Consider the following 26,975-nt stretch of genomic DNA (forward strand, 5'->3'; position numbering starts at 1 on the left):
TCCGATCCAGAATTCCTCACAGTCACTAGTGCATAACACTCACTAACTAATAACATCTGGACAGAGGATAAAGGAAGAATTTCTTGCAAGAGTCTGGGGATGTGTGCAGGGGAAGTGAGGCTGTGGAGAGATCAGCTGACTCAGAAGAGATGGTGCATGTCACTTTCATGAATGGTTTGAGAAACCACTAGTTTCTATGGTTCAGTATATTTCTATAATTGAAGTTTCAGTTTTTTAGTTGTGGGACTGCTATTACACTTGGGCCAGTCTGAGGAAACCAAGTAGTGATTCCTTGTACAAGAGTATTCCTCGTTCTGTGCTTCTTATACCAGGAGATTTTCAGGAGACTTGACAGAAATTTTTCTAGAGCAAAGAAGTCTAAATTATATTGCCAAAGAATGGCAAAGTCTTTCTGTCCTAAGCCATTAAGTGACAAACCATAGCTGCTCTGGTGTTTCTTTAGTTGCCTAAACACTGTTTTGTCATCACCAGCATTCAAAACAGCAATTAAGCCACTAATTATCTTCAAACTCATGTTCCTGTTGGACAGCATGAGCAGCAAGCCCCAATAAAGTTTAGCAGACTAGTTATTTCCATGCTTGTTCTTGCCAAAAGAAATTGATTCTGCTGTAGATGATTAGTGAGAATGCACAAACCCATACGGAAAACAGATGGAAAAACATGTGATGTGGGAATTCCCCCCAAACCTGAATGTGAAGTGTGACATTTACTTCAGGGGGGGTTGGAAAATCTTACAGGTGGTGAGTATGTATCATAACCCTTGACTATGGCCTGTGTCTCTTGCTAGCTAATGAGTTACATTTATTCTAGCAGCAGCTAACTTAGTCACTCACCCAGGTGAACTAACCCAGCTGTCTCTGAGCACCTGGGAGCTGCCCACAATTCTGTCTGTCCCTCAGTGGGGGATGCAGCCCCCTCTGTAAGAGATCAGCACCTGAGAGATGGGGCCTGGGTCCTGCCACGCAGGAGCAGGGAGGGAAATGGTGAAACCACAGCTTTTTCTAACAAGCAGCCCAGCAAGTTTTCCTCACTTAGTTTATTTCAGTTTTATAGGGGTGGAGAGACTGCAAAGTAAAACGGAGCACACGAGTCTCTGTCATTTTCTCGCAGCTGTAGGGATAGCACAGCCCATTTACCCTTTGCTGTAGGCTAAATAATGCAACAGTGATTCCATTCTTTTCATGCAACTTGTTCATAAAAAACCAGTAAGCAGTACTAAAGCCCCATTGGAAAAGTGTAATGGTGCTCCAGGTGAATGCAAGTGACAGACCCAAATGTTGCTTTACCATGCCCTTTGACAATATTTTCTTTAAAAGCAGCATCAAGCAATTTAAAATATTAATGAATTCAAAATGAAATCATCATTATGTATCATCCAGGGGAGTACTGTGAAACAACAGGATGAAAACAACCTAGAAACCATGCAGACATTAGATCATTTCTAGTTTTCCTTTGTTCCTGTGCCTTTATTCTTTCAATAGGCAGCTCAACACTATAATTTTCAGCTTCTTCAGCAAGACAAGACTGTACTGACCTTGAAACAGCCAACCGAATTTTGTAAGGGAGTTTCCCTTATATTTCCAGTTCCACAGTAATTAGTGCAATAATAATTGGCAGGTATTTTGGCTGTTTCTTTCTGTCCTGCTCCAGAAACTACTTAAATGCCGTGATATGTAGCAGTCTCTGACTATGGGCTAGTCAATAACTGAAAAATTCTCCAAATCATAACCAAAGCAGCTTGTTTCCTATTTTCAGTTCATTTCTGGGTCAAATTGGAAAGGGAAGTTCTCTGGGTCAATATGAATCAATTCAGCTGAATTTGAAGGCTTTCTTATCTTGTACCTGTCTCCTTTTCTGAAATATATCACACTGAAGAAGCCAAGACTCAAATTGTGAACTGACCTGAGTAATTTGCTACTGGATCAAGGAGCACCTGCAGTTTGGCTTCTTGTGAATGTCATCTTTCATTTAAACTGCCCTATGCTCTCTTTCCTGAATCACTTGGAGCTTTCTCAGCTTGTAAATTGTGATCCGTACATCAAAGTTGTAATTGATTTCCACTTTTTCTGCTGATTGCTTTCAGCAAGGGTTTTCATATCAGTATCAACCATCCCTTCAAGCTACGAAATTTTCTGATTAATGAATAAGCCAAACAGCTTGGTATTGCTGACTACAGTCTTCTAAGCAAAAGTCCTCATGTTTTCTGAAGTTATTTTCATTGTTTCCCTTTATTTCCATGACATATCCATAAAAATTTGATTAGATTGTAGAGCAATCTAGTGAACTGAACGCAGATTTAGAGAGGGCAACTAAACACTGGCAGCGTATCTAGGGTATTCAGGTGTGGGTCAGATTATGAAACAATGTCCTGGTGGCCAAGTCTTATATCTGTTTTCTTCATGCTGATTTTTCAAGGTATAAATAGCATATAGTTGGGAGAAGCTCCAGAAGGTAATAGTTTTTAGTGTAGTAGGTCTGACCACATCCTATTTTGTAATGATCATGGTAGGTGAGACTTCTTGGCTAAATAGAATTTCCAGGGTTTATCAATACAAAAAAAGGGTGAATTTGCTGATGCATATAGACACTTTACTCAGAGAATGGAGTCATGGGAAAACACATAAAAAGACCCATTTGAAAATTTACCAAATATTCTGGGTTTGCCAACAGTAGCAGTCACCCTCCCTGCAGATTAGAAAGGTATGAAGAAGTTTGACAATCAGGATCAATAGCTTCCATGTGCTGCATCTTGCATCTTTTTGTTCCCTCTGTTCCAAAATGTCAGTACACCACTTTTTGTGTGAAATAAAAGCACCTTTGAGAGAACAAATACTACTTCAGGGAAAGCCTGCCTGAGGATGGGAAAAAAAGTATTTCTTGGAAGTAGTGCTCAAAATCCAAACAAGTCCCCTGCTGTATATTCTGATAGAGTGATGGAAGAGCCAAAAAGGGACATTTGCATTTCATCTCAGTCCTGGGAACCACAAGAATTCTCCACTAGTCAATTATAGCTGCTAGTGACTGCCAGATTTCACTGTTCATTGAGGAAACTTTCTAGTATGGAGTCATTGTGAGGAGGTAACAGGCATGAAATGGGCATTGCCAAGTCCTTATGTCATTCAGCATTGGATAAATCCAAGAAGATTAGGGAAGAGTTGGAGAGAGGCAGCTTTAATTAATTCTCTTCCCAGCTGTGTGATAAGGCTGTTGAAAAGACACAGGGTAAAAGAAATGTCAGCTAGCATTATTACTGTCTGTGAAACTGATACGTTGTCTTTTTAACTGAATATAATTTCAAGTGCTTCTATGTGCTTCCTTTTGCCTTTTTTTAAAACTGCTTTAATAGAATATATAATGACAAGGGCACTTAAAACTTTGTTAAGGTGTTTCTTTTAAAAAAGTATTCAGACCTCTCCTACATCAAACTTTTGATATCATGTCCTCCTCATTCAAAGATGTCTGCATCTTTTTTACTATATCCCTCAGCTTCTCCCAAAGAAGAAAATGACTATCAAGACCCTCAACACTTCAAAACATTAAACTTGGTGAAACACTCTTTAACAAAATGTTGCCAGATGCATTTGAAAACACCAGCTTTTATTCTTAGAAAAAGTGTTTGTTCAATTAGAAAGTTTTGCCAGAAAAAAAGGACTTAACCTCAATTTTGTTCCTTGTTGCCTGACCCAGATTCTTGCAGCATTTCATTTGGCTTTCATACATGTTTTTCACCCATGACATGAATGGCTGCCTATATCAATTCAGCAACAAAGAAAAGGGAGAGTAGTGTTGGCCTTGTATTTGCATGTGCTGTGAACTCATCACCAATCTAAAACAAAGATAAAGCTGTTATCAGATATTATTTTCTACTCAAGCCAAGTATATGATTCCCCTTCTCACAGTTCATTCTAGCCCTTTGCTTTGGACAGCAGGCTCAGCACAGGTGGTTTTGTTGTTAAGGATAACTTTCCAGTAGCCTCAGACACCTCAGTGTCAGCTGGAGCTCTCGGAGCCTACAAGGGCCACCAAACCTGACAGAACACGGCATATTCTGAAATAATATCCTCAGATTCTGTCCTTACACACCTGTCATTGTGCCTTACTGAACTTCTGTAATTACTCTTCTGAGAGTTGTTCATGTAATGAAACCTTACAGGGAAAAATCCTTTAATCCAACATCAATCAGCAAACCATTACCAAGAACAAAATTTCCTGGGAACCCACACAAACAAACTACGCAAGTGACAATTACCTAAGTTGGTATAGCTGGCTAACACTTACCTGTGCTGTCCAAAGGATGGTTTGCCCAGGGGAAGCCAAATCAAAGTAATCCTTACTGTGGAGCTGAAGATGCCAATTTGAGACACAACGCAGCACTGAACAAGGGAACCCATCCCTTGTTCCACCTGGTCCATCACTGCTCCAGCACAGCTCAGTTCTCTAAGCCAGGTCTCATTTACCACTTTGCTCATTGGTTTTAATAAGAAATAAAATTTTAACTTTTAGCATATTTTCTAATATTAATTTCTTTTTTACTCTTTAAGCTACCAACAGGAGGTCTACAGAAATTTCCTGCCCTCCAAAGACTGTTCCTGAAGTAGAGTTATCAAAAAAGAAAAGCATTAAGAAGACAAAAGGTGGAATTAAGGTAGGATTACCTGTCATTTGGGGACATCCCATATTGTGAGAGAACTCAGAACTTCGTAAATATAGATTTACATACCTATACTTGGAATTAAAATAAACCTGGAGTATTTCTAAGTTAACTGTCTGATAAGGAGGAGCTACTTTGGCCCAACTTGTCTGTTACCCACACCCCTGACTTGCCTATACATTTCATCTTTATTCCTCTAAAGCTGAAAGCAAAAATTAAATGCAGTCCATTTTCTGAAATGGCCAGCACAGCCCACTTCAGTAGTAAGCACAGAATAAAACACAGTTATCAGCAGAAACATACAGGTGGTCTCCCCTTTGCCTAAACTCACAGAAAATTACTTTAGAATCAGTTTTACTCTCATCAGTAATGCATGTAATCAGTTGCATTCCTCCCACGTGGTTAGGTGTATGCAGCAACACGGTATATGTTTATAAAACATCCATTCATTAATTTTTAAATCCACTTCCCAAGACTACAATGCAAATTATGACTCCCCCCCTTTCCTCCCATTGTTCTGATAATAGCTCAGATGAGGACAGTTCATTACTGGATTCCATCAATATCATCAACCAGCTAAATAATTTAGAATATAGAATGTAAGAATCAACCCTTAAAAATTAAAGTGCTCAGGAACTTGGATCCTGCTGGGATTTAGATATTGGCTCAGATTAACAGCAAACTCAGCAGATGGGTTGTTTAACTGAATTTGAAGAGATTGGCTTTTGAGTAAGTGCAAGTAGTGCTTGGTGCTCTTAAAGCTGCAGGCAAAAGGAGGGAAAAGCCTGCTTAAAACTTGCCTGGAGAGCACTTGAAATGATCCAATTCTGCAAGACTGGACAAGGGAGTGTGTGAGTATATATCAAAACAAACACTGGAGCTGTGCAAAAGCTCTGTTTCAGCCTGGGCACGGGCTCTGCACAGGTACCTGTGCTCAGCACTGCCTCACCCAACACTGCTGCTGGGACACAGACACTTCTCAGAGGCACACGGAGGAGTCACAGATTTCTCCACAGGACATTCTGCCAAGAACTCTGAAAATATTCTACATTTTCTGCAAAGACATTCTACAAAGACCCTGAAGTCTTTGGGTTGGCTTCAGACAGGAAATGAAAAAATAGTATTCAAGAGTCTAAGGAACAGATTATTATGCCTGTAATTATCTACACAAGGAGATAATTCACCTTCTGTGGTGCAAGAATATAATGACTTTGCCTGGAGTAAGGAATGTCTCCATGCCAACACTGAGCAAGGACAGAGAATATAAATAGGAGATATTTCTGCACATCTAGATTTCAATTATTTGAACTTGTCTAGTGACTTTCTAGGTTAGATAGGATCTGGTTTCTATTCTTTCAAAGAGTTAAAGTTCTCTTAATAAAAGCATCAGCAATTTAAGTATTTTCAGTTTTAACATGTCCTTCTCAATCAGATTGAAGTGATGCATGAAGCCAGTCAAGGAGGATCTAGCAGAGTCCTGGTGACCAGTGAAAGTGATGAGAACTTGTCATCAAGGAGGAGGTAAGGCTGCACATATGAGCCACTATATTTTTTTATTTCTTAGAATGCAAATTACTGCATTTATAGTACATTCTCTACAACCTCTTTGAAGTTCACAAAGTTTAATAAATAATTAGCAATAATAAAGTCACTGAAATGCTTACAGCCCTGCATTTATACCAAGTCTATCAGATGGAAAAGTAAATAAGTTATCTTTTGTTTGGGTTGGGGCGTTTTTCCAGTTTTTTTTCTCTTAGAAGCATTAAGTACAAGATGTGAGAGAAGAAGTCATTAGAATAAGCCTTGCAAGTATTTACAAAAACCCCTGGTGTTAAAAGATCCTCTCATGGCATTCAGAATATTCACATTTGACTATATATCTCTGAGGGGCTGCTGGATTTTTTAACTGCAAGCTCAAGTTTCTGCAAAATCTTAAGAAAGATTATTAATGATGCATTCTAAAGCACCAGATACTTAAATCACTTACTTCAACAAAAAGTATCAAGCAAACCAAATTTTAGCTGAACTGCAGTTTCTAGGCCAAAGGGAACAATTAAATACAAAACCTCCAGAAAACAAAAAACCCACAACAAAACCCACCCTGCAAGAAGCCAAATTCCACCATCCTGACTTCATTTCCTTTTTTCTCTTCTTCACTATCATTTAGATAATTCATGCTTTAGTTATGCCCCTGTCTCATACACTGGAGTTACCTGATGCAAATGATTCAATTTCTAAAAACCCTAACTTGATACATTATGTCAGACAAATTGAAGAGACATACAAATCATAATTATCTGAATTTAATTATACCCTATAAAAATACCATGTCTGGTCCCCAGACCATCAGCTACTTTTCCAAAGGTGCAAAGTATGATCTGAAATCTTGTGTATTCAGATACACATCTCCAGGGGAGTGGCTGCCTGAAGAGAACATACAAATTATAACAACAGGTTCATCTGCTAATACTTGGCAATTTTATAAACTTTAGGCCTAGAAGCTTGGTAAATAAATTTGTGAGCTCTCCCTTTACTTAAGAACCCCAATTTTGCCTTTTGCATACACCAGGGGCAGTGGGGGAACGTGGGGCAGTTTGAAGCCCTCTTGTAATAGGGAACTTGGAACAACAGTTAGAAGTATCAGAACTGATCTTGTCAGTCACAAAGAAAGCAACAAGAGATATTTACTTTTTCTGTATTATTTAGGTTTTTTAAAAGAAATAAGTCTGTTTATTCAAAACAAATTTTACAAAACAACTGTTTTCTGTGGTACAGAGCAAAGTTTAAGAATAAATATTGAATACTTTGTATAAAAATTAGTAATATCAAAGGGAAACTGATGCAAACCAAACAAACAGGTAAAAAAAAAATAGCATTAAATATGCTGTGCAACAATGTCAAACTCTTAATGAGGAGTGACCATTCAGGCTGATAAGAGTTTTATTTGTAGAAGTAAAACCTATCAGCCCTGCATTGGAGCACTGAGACTATTGTTAAAAAAAGATTCCTGATGGAAGTGTACAAATCTTAATTTGTGTTTAGAACCAGAAAATATGAAGTTTTTCTATGTATCTTCTATTTTTTGAAAGGAGTGCCTTCATGCTTTCCTTTTTATTCAACAAGCAACTTCTTTTCACTGCAGCAAAAGAAAATGCATACTACAAACATCAACGCCCTTTTAAGATTAAGAAACAATCCAAACAAAGCTCAAACCAACTGTAAAACAAAGTTTTTCAATGGTCAAAAGTGACTTTCAGTTAATGGCAACTACATTTAAGCAGCATTTTAGATGTTAGCTGGTTAAAGCTACTTAAAAATTACTTTTGCATGTATGAGTGAAAACAAATCCCAACATGTAGATATGCTGGAAGACTGTGGTCTTACTAGTACATTTTGGTTGCACACTGCATATGAAGACCCTCTTTCCCTTCAGTGAACAGGGTGGCTTTTCTAGCAGTGCAGTTTTGCTGTGCAGCTTTGTTGATTTAAATGGCTCACAACAAGTCAGAAATCCAATGAAGTAGCTTTCCTTCAATATAGAATAATACTTTATATGTGCATTTATTTTCTCTCTATGCAACAGGTTATATAGATCTACATCCCCAGTACTATTATCCATTTGTTTAGGCAAGAAAAGGAACTGGATTTGTTCCTTTTGAAGTATAGCTGTTATACTTGTCAGTCATTCTGACACTGATAAATGATTTATCTGTGGGTTCTTTATATGCCCAGCATTTGGGACCAGTTAGGAATCTTACTACTTTCCTTCTTCAAAACCAGTTATAGAAAGTTACATGTTTGACTTAGTTCCAGTAGCTACCTAGCCTCCATCTGAACAGCTTAGAGAACAGTCAGCAGGCTCACTCCTGGATTCTGTCTGCACTGACAGATGCCATTATCCATTCAAACCAGAAAACCTGCAGCACAGCTCCAAGAGCAGTAGCAGTTAGTTAAACCAAGTTTACTAATCACACCTTCAAATTAGAAATTCCTGTACAGCTGCCACAGGTTTGGCAATTTGCAACTAAGATATCTGTCCTGAGAGTCTGTGGAAGCAGCATGACTGAGCTGTGCAAAGACTGCAGGAAGCCTACAACTCTGGTTCTATGCAGTATCTTTATGGCACCACAGGACAACTCATAAGGGCTGCAGTTTGCACATCACTTAGCTTTGGTTTGGTTTACAAAGCACAGTCATTTTGTTCCTTTGCAAGTGATATTAACATTGAGATATGTTCAAGGTACGGGGAGTTTGTGGACACAAATAACCCTGAAATTTTAAAGACAATTTTGACTTCAGGAGAAATATTTTAGTTATTATGATTTGTGTACTGAGTTTGTGTGAATCAACATCTCCCTATCCCTTCAACGTGAAGTCAAAGTTTGTACAGAAAGAATCTCCCCTCTCTGTTAGTTCAAGCATGAAATTTTGCTTTTTTAAGCCTTTAAGTCTTTAACTAGCTTTAAGTAACATTCATGTGGACTTTTGCTTGCTTTTCACCTCTAGAATATTGGAAAACAGAAGCATTATTGGAATAAAATTGACTTATTTTCCTATTAAAGATTGGACTTTTTAAATACGCTGATTCAGTTTTCGGAAGACAGAGAAATATTAGCCCAACCAGTCACATGAGTAGTATTTGGTTTTTTTATAGCTTCAGGTTCTAAAGGGGGTTCCTTTGTTACTTAAAATCACCAAGTCAGAGGGCATCCAAACACTCTTTCCCTATTTCAAAGATTTAGGGAGCTTTGAGAAAACAATTGTAGCAGGTCTTCACTTCTAGAACTCACTATTTGTCAGCTCCAGGTGCAGGTCAGTGCAGGTCCAGACTGACTTTGTATGAAGCATTGAGAAATGGTGAATATTTGTAGAGTTTAGGCTGCCTTAAACTACTGTGATAGTCTCATTCATCAAGTCAGAAGTTCCACTTTCCTCATGCTTTGAAAGGTCTACTCCATTCTGATATAACAGACTTTTTTTGCCACATGCCTTAGTTCACACATAGCTTTTAAAAAAAACAATCAAGACTTACTGACAAGTTCAAAGAAACAGATATTTGCAATAAGCATTTCAAAGTCTAGAAGTCAAGTCCATTACAGTTCACTTATAATCCAGACTTGCATCCCTTGAAGAGTGTAAAAAAACAGGCTACAATGTAAAAAGTTGAAGTACAACAGGAGAGCTATTCCACTAAGTCTCTGAACAGAATCTAGGACCCTAGGACCATCTTCTTTCTCTCCCTCTGCCCACCCCAAGTATTCATGTGTAAATTTTACCTCTTTCCATGTTTACATATATTTTGGATAAACACCTAAAATGTTGCTTTGTTATGGCTCAGTGGATCTTCAGTGCAGATATTCAAGTATTAAGAAAATGCAGCTGAACAAGGATATGTGTCCACATAGTACAGTTTACAGAGAAGCACAATATTGACTAATCTGCAGTACATTCTACCCCAGATTCCTGAAGAAATCTTTTTAACTTTGGGATCTGTAGCCTGCTGCCACAGCTGGCGAAGATCATCTACGTGTCCATGAGATGTCATCATCTTGTTATAAATGCAGGGATGATATGGAGCCTTTCCTTCCCCAGAAAAAAATACATGATATTGTGGTACAATTCCCATTTTATTGGCACAGAGACCCATGAAAACATCATCTATATAAAGACTTGTATTCAGAGTCAATGAAGCCTCATAGACTTTAGCTGCTACATCATTTGATATTACATATGCAGCTCCTGCTGTGTAGTCAGGGTAAGAGGGCCACTGGTACATTTCATATGGAACATAGTATTTGCTAGTCTTGTCTCTTACGGGAGGGGATCCACGATGGACACGACCAATCCAGAGATCTTGAGCACCCATTTGTGTGAGACTTTGGAGATAAGCAATGAGATTTGGCATATGGATAAATATGTCATCATCTGCAGACATTATGAACCTGGCATGAGGACAGTAGGCATTCACCCAGCTAAACTGCAAAAGCAATTTAAGAGTAAGATTGTGAAAAGTATCCAAGAAGTCTTGCTGAATCAAATCCTGGTATTTCTGGTCTTCGAGCTCAAGTTCTCTTTGTCGCTGTGTTTTCTGCGGATGGCCTGTTGGTCGTCCTAAAGCAAAGAGGGTTTTAATGTTGGCATTAAGTTGAGAAAGAACGTACTTCTCATTACCCCAAGTTTGTCTAATTGCATCCCTTCGATGGCGGTTTTCAGGAGAAGTCTTCACAAACAACAGGAGAAGGACATCCTGCTGCTGACATTTCTCTCTGTGGTTGATCAAGTACTGATAGCTTGATATTCTGTTCAGGTTATCCCTGCTGACAGACAGGCTGTCATTCACAAAATGGTAGCTATTTATGAGGTATCTGTAGGAATAGGACTTCATATGGCTCACAATGTGATTATCAAACGGTACCCAAAAAATCATGAGACACAGTATGAAGCAAGTGGCACATATCTGCAAAAAATGGCATTTTCTGACTCTTCTGGGACTAACAAACATTCTGATGCAGTTTTTATAATCCTTATGCTTGTTCAGGATCAGTGTTTTTACAGTGCCTGTGTTTTAGTTTAAGAGCACAGTGTCACCCTTTGAGATAAGTGTCCCTTGGAAGGCATGATGTCTTTCATTCAGTATCCTTCTGAAGACAGCTTTGTTCACAGACTTCACAAGTCATCTTTCTAAAAAAACGTTTCTCCTTGGTTGAAAGAACACAGGCAGTTTTGAAAGATGAAACTTGCAGATAATTATTTTTCCTTTGGGGCATCTTGAAGCAAACACTACACTTCTACTCAGAACTTCTAGTGTTTCTTTCCTTTATGAAGATGAACACCTGCCGGTTCTGAAGGGGAAGAGGAGAAAAGTTTAAGTGAGCTGTTGTTAACACCTTTGGTTTTAGATTTGGTCATGGAAACGAGCTGACTTCTCAGTCACTGCCCATCACCACCCACATACACAAATCCCTCCCACACGTCAAAATAAAAGAACCGACTGGCAGCAAGTCAGAGGCGGTCAGTGGCCTGGAGCAAGCTTGTGGAGGCCAGTGAGAGAGGAGACTGACACAGAAACTTCTTTCTTAGAAACCCCCACTGCCGTTAGCCGGCAGATGACCATGTTTTGAAATTCCTCCCTACAAACGGCCGGGTTTACAAATTGCCTTTTGGGTCGGCAATCCGGTAAACCCGGAGCCAGGCGGAGCCCTGCGACTGCTCCCGGGGCAGCGAGTGCCAGGCCAGCGCTCCGTGCCCCCACCCGGCAGCGCTCGGGGTCCCACCCCGCCGCCCCCTTGCCCTCCCTGGTCCTTCCCCCGCAGCCGTGGCGGTGCCGCGATGGGCTGGTCCCGCACCGCGCTCGCAGCACGGCCCCGCTGCTCCGCCCGTCCCCTCCGGCCTGAGGGCAGCGGCCGTTGGGCCCAACGGCGGCGGGCGCGAGGCGCCGCGAGCCCGTGAGGGCCGTTCCGCCCGCCCGAGCCCAGGGGTGCCGCCGCTGCCACCGAGCTACGCGGGACACACGCACGGACACACGGACACACGGACTGACTGCTCTCCCGGTAGGTAGTACCCCTGCCACGGGTACACCGCGCTGCTCACGCTTACAGCGCTACTGCCTCTGATACCCGCCGCGGTTTAAGTGAAGAATCCAAAGCACAAAAAGCCACCCAAGTCCAGCATTCTTGCCCTGGACTTTAAAGTTTGGTTCTTGTAGCCAGAGTCGTCTCTGCTGTATAATGAACAAGAACAGCCTGAAGTAGCAAGTCCGTAATCATCCCATAAAAAGCCAAAAATAGCCATCAAGCAAAAAACGTAGGACTAGCGCCATAAGGAATGACGTCCCACAAACTAAGCACTTGTTGCACAGAACCAACCCTGAAGCAACAGAACACAAGATTTCACTTTCAAATCAGAAGTTATGTGCAACACAAATATTTTGGGACTGTTTTAGCCATCTGAAGTCTTGCAACTAGATTAGCATGATGAGAACACAACAGAGTATACTGAGGTAAGAAAACCTGAGGCAATTTTGCTCCAGGAAGGCAACCAGCTACTCAAAATGGAAACCATGCATTGGTGTATCCAAGGACTGCAGATTGTAATGCATAACAGAAAAGCTGTATGGGCAGTTTGATGAATAAAAGTCAGCGCTTTTTATAGTATCAGTTTAAACCCTTTTTATTTTGGAAACATGAAGTTAAACAATGCACCTCAGAGTTATAAACTCAGCAACTTTACAATAGAACACTATTGTGAAGCTTACTCTTGTTTCAGATGAAGCACAGGGATGCAGACAAGCAGGAGTGTTAGAGAAATCCCAAAACATTTGGTCGTTCCTTTTGAAGGAATGGGTCTGAAGATACCAGGCAGTCAGGTTGTTCACTGCCATCATGGTAAACTTAAAGCAGAGGATTGAAAGCAAAGGGAGCACAGCACAAGGCAATCTATTTAATCACCTGAAGCAAAGCTTACCTTGGTAAACAGGGATACTCATCACCAAATACAACTTATTTAGATTACAATTGGATAAGAAGTTTGGGAAACAGTCTGCAATTGCCAATGCCATTAAGGCAAAAGGAGGCAACAGCCAACAGCGCAGATTAAAAGGACACGGTCACTGTGAGCTAGCAGTGAAACTAACCTACATGACTGTTATTCCCCACTAGGGAAAAATAAGTCTCCAGAAAAAAAAGCAAAACCAACAACAACACTCAAACCAAACCCACACACCCACCAAAAAAATCCACCACAAAACACATCATGGAAACAGCTTTAAATATGGAGTAGCTAGCAGGGGACAAGAGGCATGCAGAGACTCAGTTTTCTGCTCCCTAGCACCCTTTCCTGAAGTCAGGGATCTTGGAAAGAGAACTTAAGCTTTTCCAATGAGAAAAAAAAAGAACAAAAACAAAAACCAAAACCAACAACAACAAAACTAAACCAAAACAAAACAAAAAACCCAAAAAACCAAACAAACAAACAAACTAAAAAAACAACCCCCACCCCAAACCATAAAATTAACTGGCTAAGGGCTGGAACAGTCTGGTCTGTCATTTCCTTGTTCTAGTTCAGTGGAATTACTTGAACCATTAGTAGACAAAAGTTGTTCAGAATCCTCCTCAGAAAAATACCTTTCAGGTAAAACTTTAAAATGTGACTATAGATGAGCAGTACTGATGAAATTTAAGGAGGTCTATACCCACTTGCCCTTCTCCCTCCAAAAAAGCATGGAGATACTCACTGAAGGTAAAAATGAACAAGTGGAGCCTCTTTGATTGTCAGAACTTTTTATAGCTCGTTTAAAAGACTGAGCCTTTGGGTTTAGTCATGTTCTACTTCCCTTAACAGGAAAACAGGTTGAGACACCACAGGACCTATTTATTGCTATTTAAATTTCATCATTCCAGGAAAAGAAAACAGTCCAACTCACCAATGTGTTCTCCTTAGCAAGAGGAAACACCATGGAACAGAGATAAAACCGCGATTGACAGTCATTTTTCTGACCATAATTAAGGTGTTTTTCCTCTTGTGTATTTTCTTACTTGTAGCTTGAAAGCTGTTAGATCCGTTCTAAGATTGGATAACCAAGCATCCATATATAGTTCCTGTTACTGCCTTTCTTTCTGGCAGATTTAAGATTAGAACTGCCTGTGGTATTTCCCCCAGCTGCAAGTACCGCAGGCTTTTGCCATCCTTAGCAATCCTGTCTTTGCTAAAGGAGGTTGTTATTTAACCTTTTAATACTTCCACAAGTATGACTCATTGTAGCAACTGTTCACTGTTTTGTGTTTTGCATTTGGAATATATTCTAGGGTGAAAGAGGAGCTGGCATAGTGTGACTTGCAAACTCGATAGTTTGTAGAGTGACCACTATGGAAAAGCAAATCCTTAGGGATCCTTTAACTTTTGAAAAAAGTCAGTATGAAGTTTATTTCAGGATAGCAGTAGAACAGTTTTGGAAAGTTAACTAAGGAGACACAGACAGGACACATCCTAAAGAAAAATAAAGACATCCTAGACATGAGAGACCAGAGGCACAGACCCTCACAGGAAGATCCATGAAGAGACAACATTTACACAAAATACATCAACACAGAGATTTTTTCCAACTAACACTTGGATAAACCTGATAAAAACCTAAACCCAAGAGGTCAACTGAGACTACCCAGAGAAAACATCTCAAAACTCCCAGCTACAGATTTTGTCAAGCGGTACTATACACGAGCTGGGCTTCAATACACCACATCCCAGCACAACATGTATTTTAGGACGAAGATCATAATGTATAGTTATTTTTCACTCTTCCTATCTAGGACAGAAGAGAAGTTCAGATCACAAGTGGCTTTGCCAGGCAATGCAAGATATACCAGGAAACTCTATTTAAAATAGAACCTTTTTTTTACAATCAACTTGTAGCAACTGGCACTTTCACATCAGCAACTCTTGGTTAGAGTTCAGACCTACCAGAAAGATTGAAGACCTCAAACATTACCTTGCTCCAAACAAAAGTAATCTGAAGAGCTGCTGCTTTCTATGTCCATGCTTTGATTTTGAATACAGTCACTCTGCCCTCTCATCCTTACCACACCAACCTTCCACAGCTTGCAACAGCTCTGGAGTTTATATAGTTGCTCAACAATCCAAATTCAGCTCCTCCAATCCTCTTGCCCCTAAAAAGCAGCCTGCTGAATCCCTGAAGGAAGTATCAGAAAGTGGCTAATAGAGGTGAAGCTGTGCCTAACCTAAGTGCACAATAGGACTCAAGGGTTTTCTTATGTAGAATCAGTTGTAACAGACATTGTTTCTAAAGCTTTCAGTCTTTTCAGTTCTAAGGCTACTGCCAGGCTTTGGTACTACAGAAATTGTGAAGCTCTAGGACAGGCTTTTGTTTTAAGGTCAGGATAGTTGTCACGTGAGCTACTCCATATCAGCTTGTTTGACACCGGAGCAGATGCCCAGGTTAGAAGGCGCATTGTAGACAAGCTCCCTCCTGTTTCAGGACTCTATCCTGCTTGCTCTATCCTGACATCAGATGTCACAGGGTGACATGAGATGTCCTCTAAGCTGCAACACCACTTCTACAGCACTAAAGGAATGTGCCCAGCCACAGAGGTGACAGAGGCAGATATGCTGCAGTTAAAGCTGCATGGGCCAAGATTGTCACTGCCTGGCTTTAAATTCAGAGAGATGTGTCAAGTCTAGTGTAAGAATGGGGTAATCCTGAAACGAGTGAGTTGGATTTTCCTGAAGCTTTCAAAATTTGTTTAGAAAGGGAGTATGGTGTCCACAGAACATATCTTGATATATTTGAAAGTTTTATTTGTTAAGTAGAATTCAAAACTTTTTTTTGCTGTGTTTGAACAATTTAAACAGTTATAATTTCTGTGAAATTTAACTCTTCCAACTCTAGTATTGATTTATTTACTGTTTACACCCAAAGAAAATCTAGTCAAGCTCACACATCAAATAAGCCATCGAAACACAAGTTTATCAAGATTTTTCATTATGATTGACTAATTGAATATTAAAAAAGTATGTGTCTAAGTTAATGGGAGCAAACCCTGAATGGAGTTTTCTGCTTACAGCTTTAGCTACAAGATTATGTAATCCAGGTTCCTCTGATGATTTTTCTGTTGCTGACATGTCTTCACAAGTCATGTTATCTGTCATCTCTTCCCTGGCCTATGTCCTCCTTCTTCACTTCTCAATATTTGAAACACTTCTTATATATTAAGCGCTTGCTTTGAAACTAATCTTCAGGTTCTTCTTTTATGTGAGCTGTGTCACAAAAAGGAGAACAGCTGTTGGCACTTCAAGGATTTCCTGCCATAGTGACAGAAGGTCACTTTAGGGAAAAAGATGCAGTAAGTTGCTTATCTAAGGCTGCCTTCCTAGTTTGCAAGCACCAAGATGAAAAGAAGTCACAAACAGCCTGCAAAGAAAACGATTTCAAAAATGTCAGAAATTCCCCTGTTACACCTTGTTCTGTCCAAACTGTTGAGACATGAAAGCAAATTCAGACAAGTATTCTGTAGGAAAACATGGTCACAATGGCAATGGAATTAACAAAAAGAAACAGTCCATTGCTCCAAGGATGTATGAAAAGTATAGAATCAGGTCACAGATGTTTCATTAATAAGGAACATAATGCAGAAATGATTGACAGTAGCTTTGGAAATTTTGTTTCAAGAACATATAATCCATCTTCTACAACCTCCAGTTCAGGCTTCACCTGCAAGATCTTGAGTTGGCCTGCAGCTCCTACTCAGGGTATAGCTTCCTGGGATGGTACACCAGCATTCTTACATGCTCTTTTTGCATACGTTGAGGACTTCTGAGGTTGAGCAGACACTTGATTTTCCATGAAGGTGAACATCCAACACTTTCCAAAACATGAACTCCTTAAATGATCCTGAAATTGTTCAGTCAAGAGGAATCCCCTTATTAAAAATATGGGCATTGAAGCACACCACTTTGTCCCGGAAAGTTCTGTATCAGAATAACTACACCACCACCTAGAAAAATGAGCCATTTGAAGCTGTGCCCAGTTGCTGATTCTCACTGATGGCTAAAACTTGCAAGTGCTGAGCAATGTTGGCAGAGAAATTAAAAGTATGGCAAAGCGTTAGATGGCAATTGAGTAAAGCAATTCAATTCCTTCAGGGCTGGAAGCAGAAACAGGTTGTAAATGCTTAGCACTGCCAGGAAGCAGCTAATTTCCAAGAGAGATTTAGTTTCTACAGAGGTTTTGCACTTACTGTAACTATTGGGTGGAAAGAAAGAGAATGATTTCTTCAGTTTTCCCTAAAATGAGCTGAAAGCTTCCCAGCTGCTAAAAGCCGCTTTAAATGGAGATATCTGTCAGAAAGGAGAGATTTGCCTTCTTAAATTGCTTTCATCAAGATCAGTTGCCCAAAACAGCCACTATGGACATGGCAGGAGAGGAGCAGTACCACATCTTTCAAGCATCAGTCTACATTAGCCTGCAGTTCTCAGTTGTTTTAACCTCCCACATCCATTGCAGCCTCTTCCCCACACAAGCTGGAAGGAACAACGGCATTTTCTAGAATGAGTTTCCAAAATATGAGTCATTTAGTTCAAGGGATTTTGCATAAAATGCACAAGCACCAGCATGTTTTTGCTTTGCATGCAGCAGATTGGGTGAAAAGAGCCTGTTCTTTGCAGTGACAGAAGGGATAATATTCTGAAGTTTCTGTCTGTCAGTGACATGATTGAGGCCACATGTCCTCATATTCTTAGAGGAGGGACTAAGTTAAGCACTTAACTTCCACAAAGACAAGTCAGAACTCTGAGACACAGCTACAAAGGCTGTAATGGCACCTATTGTACAACCCACCACATCTGTTTTGGCAGCAATGAGCTCTAATATGCGCTGAGCAGCAGTCTGCATTTATGTAAGTTCACTTTCACAGTGCCAGCGTGTAAAGACATATGAGACTGGCACACATTCCTCTCTATTCCTATGTACCAAGGCAAAAAGAGGGAGCAAAGGAGCAGAGCACATTAACTGCAGTTGTTAATGTTACCCCATTACTATAGCCTCTGAAAAGTCACCTCCCTCTCCATTTTACAGTAGATCATTTCTGTTTGTATTTGGAGTCTTATCTGGAGGCTTCTGTGCATGTGGTGTAATGAATTTTCTAGTGATTATGATATCACTTACTCCCAGGATGTTATAAACACAGCTTGCCTGCAAAAGTTGGCAAGGACCACAAGAGACTTTACAAAGGGCTAGCCACTACTTTCTATCCTACATTAGTGTATTCACCTCTTTACAAAAGTGGATTGCAGACTATCTCACAGGAAGGACATCCCATTAAACATGGCACGCTTTGAGCTGAACATTGAAGAAAACTATTTTCCCCCATGCTAGAGAAATCAATTGTGAAATATCAAGCAGTTAAGGGTCCAGTACAAAACTCAACACTGGAAAACAACAAATTGAAAATTCCCTAGTTAGGCATTAATACTGAATGTCCCTGTTTCATAGCATGTTGCAGTTGAAGAGCTACAACATCAGGGCCCCACCTAATCAATACTTTTATATATATATATATAACTGTTTTAAATAAGCCCATTCAAGTATTTATTTGCAGCTAGATCTAGAGATATTATTTCCTGCCTATTTTCCCCACAAAACCAAGGTGATTTCTGTTCCAGTCTGCAGGCCATACCTGATGATCAAGCTGAACAACTATCTGAAGCAGACTTTTTCCATGCTAGCCACCAAACTAAAAGAGGAAGTCAAGTTCAGACTGACATGACTAACTGTGAGACTAGTTCAAGCTGCCTTTCTATGGGGCCTCTCAGAAACTTTTCTTTTGCCCAGTAAGAATACTAAAAAAAAAAAAAATGCAGTGAGTTAGAAGGTGTGTGAAAGGCTTGTTTAAACAGAAGGCTAACACCATTGTACCATGGCCATTTCTAGGTTTTCACATTTTCATTCCAGAGTAAATATTCTCTCATTTGCTTCTTGGTCTATGACTCTTCTTCAGACAATACTGTAGCCTATGACCCTAATTCAGCATCAAACTTCAGCTGGATATCCCATGCTGCAGCAAGAGCTTGGATGTTGTATGGGCCACTACCATGTAGGCACTGAAGCAGGAAAAGAAAGACAGAAAAATGAGAATTTGTAAGTTCAGTTTTAGATTAGGATGCAGGGTGTTTTTGTGCCAAATGATTTGTGTTTTTCTCTTTCAGTTAGACCAGTGATAATAAAACATATTGAAATTAAAAATGTCAAATATACTGGTTAATTTACAGGGTAAAGGGAGCTGGTGGGTTTTCTAAGTGCTCTGTTAGATTACCTCTCCCTGTTCTGCACTGAAGTTAGTACAGACCAGAGGTGAACCCTTGAGTGTACACAGCAGAGTATCATCCCATCAAGACTTCCCAATCATCTCAGCTGCATAAATCTGTCTGTCTCTCTTAAGCATGGCTCATTCACCTCAGCCAAGTGTCATGCTGACTTACCATCCAGACACCATTTATTATTGTCAGTCTATAGACAACTGAGCATGACAGAAGTCCTGCATCACCCTTTTCTGCATCAAATCCTTTCCTCTGATAGTTTCTTTTCCCAAACCTACAAGTAGAGTCCTGGAAGACAAATCTGCAGGGTTTTTGTAACCTGCAAACCACATTCACAAATGTTTGAGGAAGCTGGGTTGCAGAACACTAGTGCTCATTCCCATCCTAACATCCCATCAGTCAGAACTGACCTCACTTTTACTAAAAACTGTTCCATCAACCAGGAACATAGCCTGGTTTTCAGTTCTGTTGTCAGGGAGGTATCCAGGTCTGCAGTTTCCAGGCCATGCTTTCCCCACCACACACACACCCCCAGCAAGCACAAGGTCCAATGCTACACTGAATCTCCCATGCACAAAGCTGTACCTCGAGCAAAGCACATGTTTATACACAAAGTTCTAGTAATTTAAACTATAGGATCAGCCTAGAAAAGAAGCTGCTCTGTGGAGAAAAACAATACTTCTGTCAGCATCTAAGGAAGCACATGCATATATAATTAATTACAAAAAATGAGCTTTCTGATTAATGATAATGAGAAAAAGAACCTCTAAGATGACCCCCTAATGGCTCATCCCCTCCCATGAATGCAGTGGAGCTGCCACTACCACAACACTTCAGAGACTTCCTCTTGAGATCACCAAGAGCAAATATTGCCCAAGCCACTCCATCTTTCTGTACACTCACAGACCTACATGCACTTAAGAGACAGTCAATGCCCACTGTTCCTTGGCCCTGAACAGTCTGCCCTTGTTCATCCTCACTCCCTCCCATTCACAGCTGTGCACAGCTACCACCAGCTCTTAAGCTGAGAGAACTGCTGTATTCTGCTGAGGCTGAGGGAAGAGGAAAGTTATTAATGACCCTGCCTGCTTCTTGCATAATCCCATCTAGTGGGTTGTCTTCTTTCATTAATAGGAAATGCATCTCTTTGAATCAAGCAAGCAGCCTGTCTGATCATGCATTCACTTCATTTAGCATTTGTAGTGCAGTTATTTTCTTAAGAGATTTATTACCATTTGGGGTAGCTCAGAAGTAATTTGATAAAACTGTGCAGATGCTGTGTAAATGTGAAGTTTATATATACTATACACACACACATTTCCTATAAAAACATGAAGTACCAGTCATTCAAGATATGCTAGTGGAAGTTAAAGAACTTATATTTTTAACTACTTTAAAATTAAAGTTACACAAACAGCACCTAAACTCAACTAAAGAGTCACCCTAACTTGAGGCAAATCATTATCTAGAAATAGCAACACATCAGACTGACGATTTCTCTTAACTTCCAGCCTTCAATTCTGAAAGCATTCACAGTCTTCACAGACCTAAGAAAAGCCAAAAATAGCTGTAGCATTGAAACTGAAGAAACCTTATGTTAAGAGGCACAGGAGATAGTTTGAGTAACCAAACTTTTAAACAAACAAGCACTATCCAAACCTGTAAGGTTCATGTTCTCCAATCTCTATTTGAATAAAAGATCCCACTTCTGGGGAAGGGGCTGTCAGTTAGGGGAGGAGGTTATAGAAGACATAAAAATTTTGGTGTTATAAATGTACTCGACAAGCTGGCCACCAAAAAGGACCAGAGAGGATAATGTTTCACCACTGATTTAGCAGTTCTATGAGATCTGGATTCATCTATCCAGCTATCCTTTTCCATTAGTTCAGTAGAGAAATGTTTAATTTCAATTATTTAGTATGATTACATAAGTTTCAAGGTTCTCATTACACCTTTTTAACTTTTTGAGACAGTCAAATATTTCACATCACAAGCTGATAGTTCTTTGCAAATTTAAAAACAGATTCAATACTGAAGACTTCTGCATGCATATTGGGGGTCTCTATGATGCCTCAAGCCAGCCAGAAAGATGCAAGCATTTCAGATTTTAGGATAATGTGGATCGAGAACCATCTCAGCATATACAAAGGAGCTGCAGATTGGACGGGATAATAGCGGTGCAAGGCTTTGTTTAAGCCTGTCTGCAAACGGGGTGGGATGAATTCCATTAATCCTCTCCTACTTCTGTGGGAGCTAAGGAGAAATTTGGCTTTTATACAGCGTCTTCTGCAATGCAACAAGGGCAGGGATTGAACAGGACATACTTGCCTGCTTTTAGTTATTAAATACGGGGAGCAGGATGAGCACGGGCTCAGGACAGAAAAGTAAATCAAAGCAACCCTCCTCCCCACCCCATGCACTTCCGAGGAGCACAGAGCTGCAGGCACGGAGGAACAGCATCCTGCAGTTCCTGCTCACCGTGGCTCAAGTGCCCTCACCGAGAGCTGCTACCAAGCAGCCACAACAAGCCACAAAAGAGAGGACTAAGCAAAGCGTTCCTCGTCAAGGTACAAATCAGATAAGAAAAGTCAAACAAAGGAACTGCAAAACTGCTACTGATGAGTAGCAGTTTAAAGAACAAGAAAAACAGTTTTCTGCCCTAAGACAAAAAGACTCTTGTCTGATGAGCCTCCTCAGGTCTTTGTCGAAGTGAGACTGGAAGAAACAAATGATGCAGGGTACAATACGAGAAGAAATGTAAGCATCTTAGCGGGCCAACAGCATGCTCAATTTGAAGAAACTCTTCTTAGCTCTAAATGCAAGGGACCAATTAAATCCCTTCCTTTCCTGTCATGTCCCAAAGCACCTCCAACAATATGCTCTGCATTGACAAAAGAAGTTCTTTATTCCCAAATTCCTGCCTCACCTGAGTTGGTGAGGTTGAGCTGCTGCACCTGAAAGGTGATCATGTACCTTCAGAGCACGGCAGCATTCCTGGGAGTTCTGAGGGACCACTTTTTATTCAAGTTTTAAACTACATTCAGAAACCTGGAGCTGGTACCACAGTCAACCCTGACTTCATGAAACTGCTTTGCAGGAAGCCAAGGCAGGAAATCCTACAGCCTGTGGTCTTTGCAGTGTGTACATGTGTGTCCCACTTTAACAGTCCTGCCAACTAAGTTGCTTTTGCGTACAACACTCCCTTTTTCTGAGGGCATCTGTTTGCACGTTGTTTAAGCAGCCTTGGGTTCTATTATATCTTCTGAGTTATGTGGGCATGTAGCAGCCACAGCATCTCCAAGCCACAATTCTGAGTTGAAGAGCAGACTATGCAGACAGCCAAGCAAGAACTAAACTTCAGGATTGCTACAGGTTCATTCTAAAATGTTGCAATTCCCAAATCAAAGTGTGTCATCATCCTACTTCCATGCATTGTGGTGGTTTTCCCACTGACTATAAAATTTAAGTCAAGTGTCATCTTTCAAAGATGCTTCTACAGCATTCTCCCCATTGCTGACAGGGGCAAATGTCCTACCTGGAAAACTTATGAAAGGAGGGAAACGCTGCTATCCAGGACTATTATTTCAGTTTTGAAAACTCAGGAATGCACAGATCTCAATTCAGGATCTGGACCACAATCTCCCAAATGTTGCTAAGATGTCCCAAATGTCCCAAAATGTCTCCTTTATCAGTGAAAAATCCTGCTTTTACTTCTGGCCAACCTGACAGAGGTGGGCTATACTGCTTTCCACAGGAATTTAGTTTAGTTATTACTGAGGTCTGCTGAATAATGAGATAGCCTCACTTGAGATGTGCATATCCTAGGGAGCTAAGGAAGGTATCTGACTAAACTCTGTAAGTGCCATGTGGAAGGAAGAGCCTGTAGTGCAATGCTAATCCATCACATTCTGGTTCCCTTCACCTCTTTCTGCCAGTCCCAAGGCCCAGCCAGACCCACTGCAGTAACAGCAATGTTTACCAACAGCAAAACCCCCTCAGTGCTTCTGTATTTCCAGTAACCAACATCTTCAAGTTAGAGGATTACCTAGACAACTGCTCAGGCACAGAAGGATAACCATGGCAGAGGCAATGCTCAGTACATCTTGGATGCTGTAACACTGTAGGTGCAGAGTGACACCAAACACATCAGCATTTCTAACGATAAGCCATGACTGGCAGGGTTTTCCACATGCTTCTCCCTAATCTGTAGGTGAATTACCATTCCTAGCATCAGTACTCACTACTCCAGTTTGGCCAGATGTCAGAGAGACTGTCCCAACTACTGCTCCGGGCAGCAGGAGCAACCAGTTTGTTTCTCAATAATTTGGGATCTCAGAGAAAGCAGAAAGTGATACAGTTTTGTTTCAACCAGTGGAAAACAACTACTAAGCAGATACTATTATATTTCTAAGCAGAAAAACAAATAAACTCCAAACCCCTTATCTGCAGAAAAAGCCCACATTTTTACTGTGATAATACATCCCTGTATATGATAGATGGTGGACTTCAATGAAACTAGTTCTGGGCAAAACAACTTCCATAATACCAGAGCAACACCCAGCTCTATGTGATAGTCCAGGGTTCTGGAACACTGCTAGAATATTCCATGGCTGTTATCAACAGTGACTTACTGTGTCCTGCCCTATTCAACAAAACAAAACAAAACAAAAAAGAAGGAAAAAATAAGAAAAAAACCCTTAGACTGCAGCTATTTTCCCTTTTAAAAAATAATCTGTTCCTTTTCTAGTCCCATCCTTTTCCCTTTCCTTGCTAGAAGAAATGCAACAATCAGGGAGAAGTGAGACAAGACAGCATCATACAAACCAGATTTCAACAGCTGCACTGGTAATTTCAACATTGCTTCTAAGAGATCCTCAGGCATGCGCCTGGGTAGTCCCGAGCTGAGGATGCTGCAGCACGTATCGAGTTCTCCACTGCCTTGCCGGGCCAAGGTAGTTACAGTGGTTCTTATCACTGTCTTGCGCTCCACGTAGTTGCTTACACCGGCGTAACGCCAGTCTCCCATCTCCGGATAGTCCCAAGATCTTGCGCAGAAGCAGTTAGCGAAGCTACTGTCCCCAACACCTCAGGTGTTTGCTGTGCTCCCCGCAGCGCGGATGAGGCGCTGCCATTCTCCCTTTCCCGGGGCCCCGCCGACCCCAGCCCGGCCGAACCCGCGGCTCTGCCCCGCGCCCGCCTCCCGGCGCGGCAACAAGCGTATCCCCCAGCTCTCCCGAAACCTTTGAAACCCAGGAGAGTCGAAAATACCGGGAAAGTCGCGGGCTGGAGGACAGCCCGCCACCCCCACGGGGTTTCCCCCGATGGCTATTGCCGCCTCCGCGACCCCCCAGTTCAGCGCAAATCGATGGTGATCCTCCCCGCCACCCTTGCCTTCCCCCATCGCCATCCTCCGGGGCACCCGCGGAGCCCGGGAGCGGCCGGGGAGGGGCGGCAGGCAGGGAACAGCTTCCAGCCATGCGGCTGCGGACGCCCCTTCGGGGGAACAAAGGCGGGAGCCGGCGCTCCCGTCCCCGCACACCCCCGCCGCCAGCCCCCACCTTGGGAGCTCCGCAGCCCGGCCAAGACCACAGACCAAAAAAATAAAAAAAAATAAAAATTTTCTTTTAAGCTTTGCTTAGCTCAAACGCCATTTATGAAAGCGTTCGCTCTCCTTTTGCCTAATGCGATTTCTCCTGCCGATTTTTCCTACGGGATGCCCAAAAACTGCTCGGGGTGGCGGCAGCTCCGTGCCCACGGCGCCCGGCAGTGCCGCCCCCGGGCCCGCTCAGCAGGCGGGCGGCAGCCCCGGCGTTCTCGGGGGCGCGTCCCCGTGTTGCAACGCAAGGCTGCGCAGAGAAACTTACAGCCAGATCTGCGAGTTTCTTGTGTGGGAACAGTGGAGGAAGAAAAAAAAAATCCCACACTTTTCCTGTAGAAAAAAAGTTTGGAGGAATAGGAAGCCGGGAGCGTCTGCTGGAACAAGGGGCGGGAGGGAACGGCGCGCCTTTGAATGGGTTGTTTCACCGCAATGCTCGAGTGGTCGCGAATTTTCCCTCCAAGGCTCAGGGCATGAGAAAGACCCTTAAAGGGCCACAGAAAAGCCTGATAATTTTCTGGCCTTTTTTTTTTTTTTTTTTCTTAAATATAATCGACTGCCAGACAATCAAAGGTTTGTGGGGGAATCTGCTAAAAGGTTACGCAGAACAGACATAAAAACTACCCTGAAGTTTGGGTCTCGTTTATCTCAGAAATTTGAAATCCCAAACCCTAGAAGACCCTTCCTTAGGACGGGAGAGGGGCAAGCGCGTACGGCGTTAATGGATGCGGTCTGCGCCGAAACCTTGGAAACAAAGCAGTTGGAAAACTCGTTTGTCCAAAGCAGAGAATCGCAATTCCTGAAACCCGGAGAAGTAAGCCACCCTCCTCCCATGAAGATACTAGCTCTTACAATCCCTGAAGCCAGGCAGAGAAGAGAAAAAATAGCATTCAGAAAACCAGAATATTTTCGCTAATTTTAATTACCCGGCGATTCGCTTTAGCCATCAGAGGAACGAACAACCCGGCTGCTCTTATCTCAGAAAGCACGGGGGACAGCGGGACGACACCCAGCAGGGATTCCCGCACCTCACCTACCAAGCTGGCCGGAGAGCTGCTTTCTTCTCCGCTGGCTTGCTGGGGGAGCAGGGACAGGCCGGGACACCGCGCTCCCCTGCAGCAGATGGGCTCCGGCGGCCCGGGAGCCACCGGCTCCGCCCCCTGCGCTCGCTCCCCGCGCCCGGCCCGGGCTCCCTCCTCGGCTCGGGTCCCGCTGCTGCAAACACCCTGCCCGCCCTCCGCGCTGCTCCCGAGGGTCACACTGCAGCGCGCAGAGGGGAAACTCTGTCTTGCGCTGACGCTCAGAGTGCCAAAAGTGATGCGCTAGAAGTTCAAAAGTACTTCTATCTTAAAAATTTCTTAAGGGACGCCATAAAAGTTCAGCTAATTTCTCCTCTAAGTCTCCGAGGTGGCAAATAACATCTTATTGCTGGGTAGTTAGTTTGTAGGTCACAGTGAAACTTGTTTGTCTCACTTTGCTGTTCGGAATCTTCAGAGGAGTGAAAAAGACCATGTTTAGAGTTTAGTTTCTTTTTCTCTTCTGCCTTCCCCACAAGTCTTGGTGAGTTTCTTACACCAGCCTGAGGGGAATGCCTGATTCATTGAAGATCAATAGTAAGTCAGTCTCCATGGGCAGTAGGACTAAGACAGAAGTATTTAAAAAGAAAAACAAAGAAAGTGTATGAACGCGCCTTCTTTGAATACGCTTTTGACAAACTTTCGTAAAGAGAAAAACTGGGCTAAAAATGGCTTTCAAATTCAGTTGAAAAGCCACCACAATGCTGTGCCTTGTGTGATTTTTTAGAATCAGAGAATCATAGGTTTTTCACTGACTATAAATATCAAACACAAACCCATTGTGTATCTCCAGTTCTTTCACATG

General features: G+C 41.8%; 2 protein-coding genes across 10 annotated transcripts in view; one reads left to right on the forward strand and one right to left on the reverse strand.

Annotated features, from left to right (window-relative positions):
• MCF2L2 (MCF.2 cell line derived transforming sequence-like 2) overlaps positions 1 to 26,975 on the forward strand; it is a 155,867-nt gene that overhangs the window by 71,006 nt on the left and 57,886 nt on the right. For all 7 annotated transcript variants that reach the window (XM_088061066.1, XM_088061067.1, XM_005525054.3 and 4 more), the window contains exons 14-15: positions 4,563 to 4,666; positions 6,105 to 6,193. In XM_088061066.1, the coding sequence (XP_087917192.1) occupies positions 4,563 to 4,666; positions 6,105 to 6,193 (193 nt within the window). The remainder of the gene's footprint in view (positions 1 to 4,562; positions 4,667 to 6,104; positions 6,194 to 26,975) is intronic.
• Positions 7,270 to 26,223, reverse strand: B3GNT5 (UDP-GlcNAc:betaGal beta-1,3-N-acetylglucosaminyltransferase 5). Of its 3 annotated transcripts, none has more exons than XM_014254463.2 (2): positions 26,132 to 26,223; positions 7,270 to 11,514 (listed from the first exon to the last, which is right to left on the reverse strand). In XM_014254463.2, the coding sequence occupies exon 2, from the start codon at positions 11,172 to 11,174 to the stop codon at positions 10,038 to 10,040; it is 1,137 nt and encodes a 378-aa protein (XP_014109938.1). In that variant the 5' UTR covers positions 11,175 to 11,514; positions 26,132 to 26,223; the 3' UTR covers positions 7,270 to 10,037. The 3 variants fall into 3 exon arrangements, with proteins under 3 accessions (XP_014109938.1, XP_087917199.1, XP_087917200.1); XM_088061073.1 differs by lacking the exon at positions 26,132 to 26,223 and adding an exon at positions 24,323 to 24,437; XM_088061074.1 differs by lacking the exon at positions 26,132 to 26,223 and adding an exon at positions 16,896 to 16,988.

The sequence above is a fragment of the Pseudopodoces humilis genome, chromosome 11 (genome assembly GCF_049639895.1).
Source record: "Pseudopodoces humilis isolate 2021_Gansu_Grassland_sample_001 chromosome 11, ASM4963989v1, whole genome shotgun sequence".
NCBI classification, from domain to species: Eukaryota; Metazoa; Chordata; class Aves; order Passeriformes; family Paridae; genus Pseudopodoces; species Pseudopodoces humilis.

Coding starts and splice junctions, on each gene's coding strand:
- B3GNT5 (XM_014254463.2), bottom strand. CDS start 11,174: ATGTTTGTTAGTCCCAGAAGAGTCAGAAAATGCCATTTTTTGCAGATA.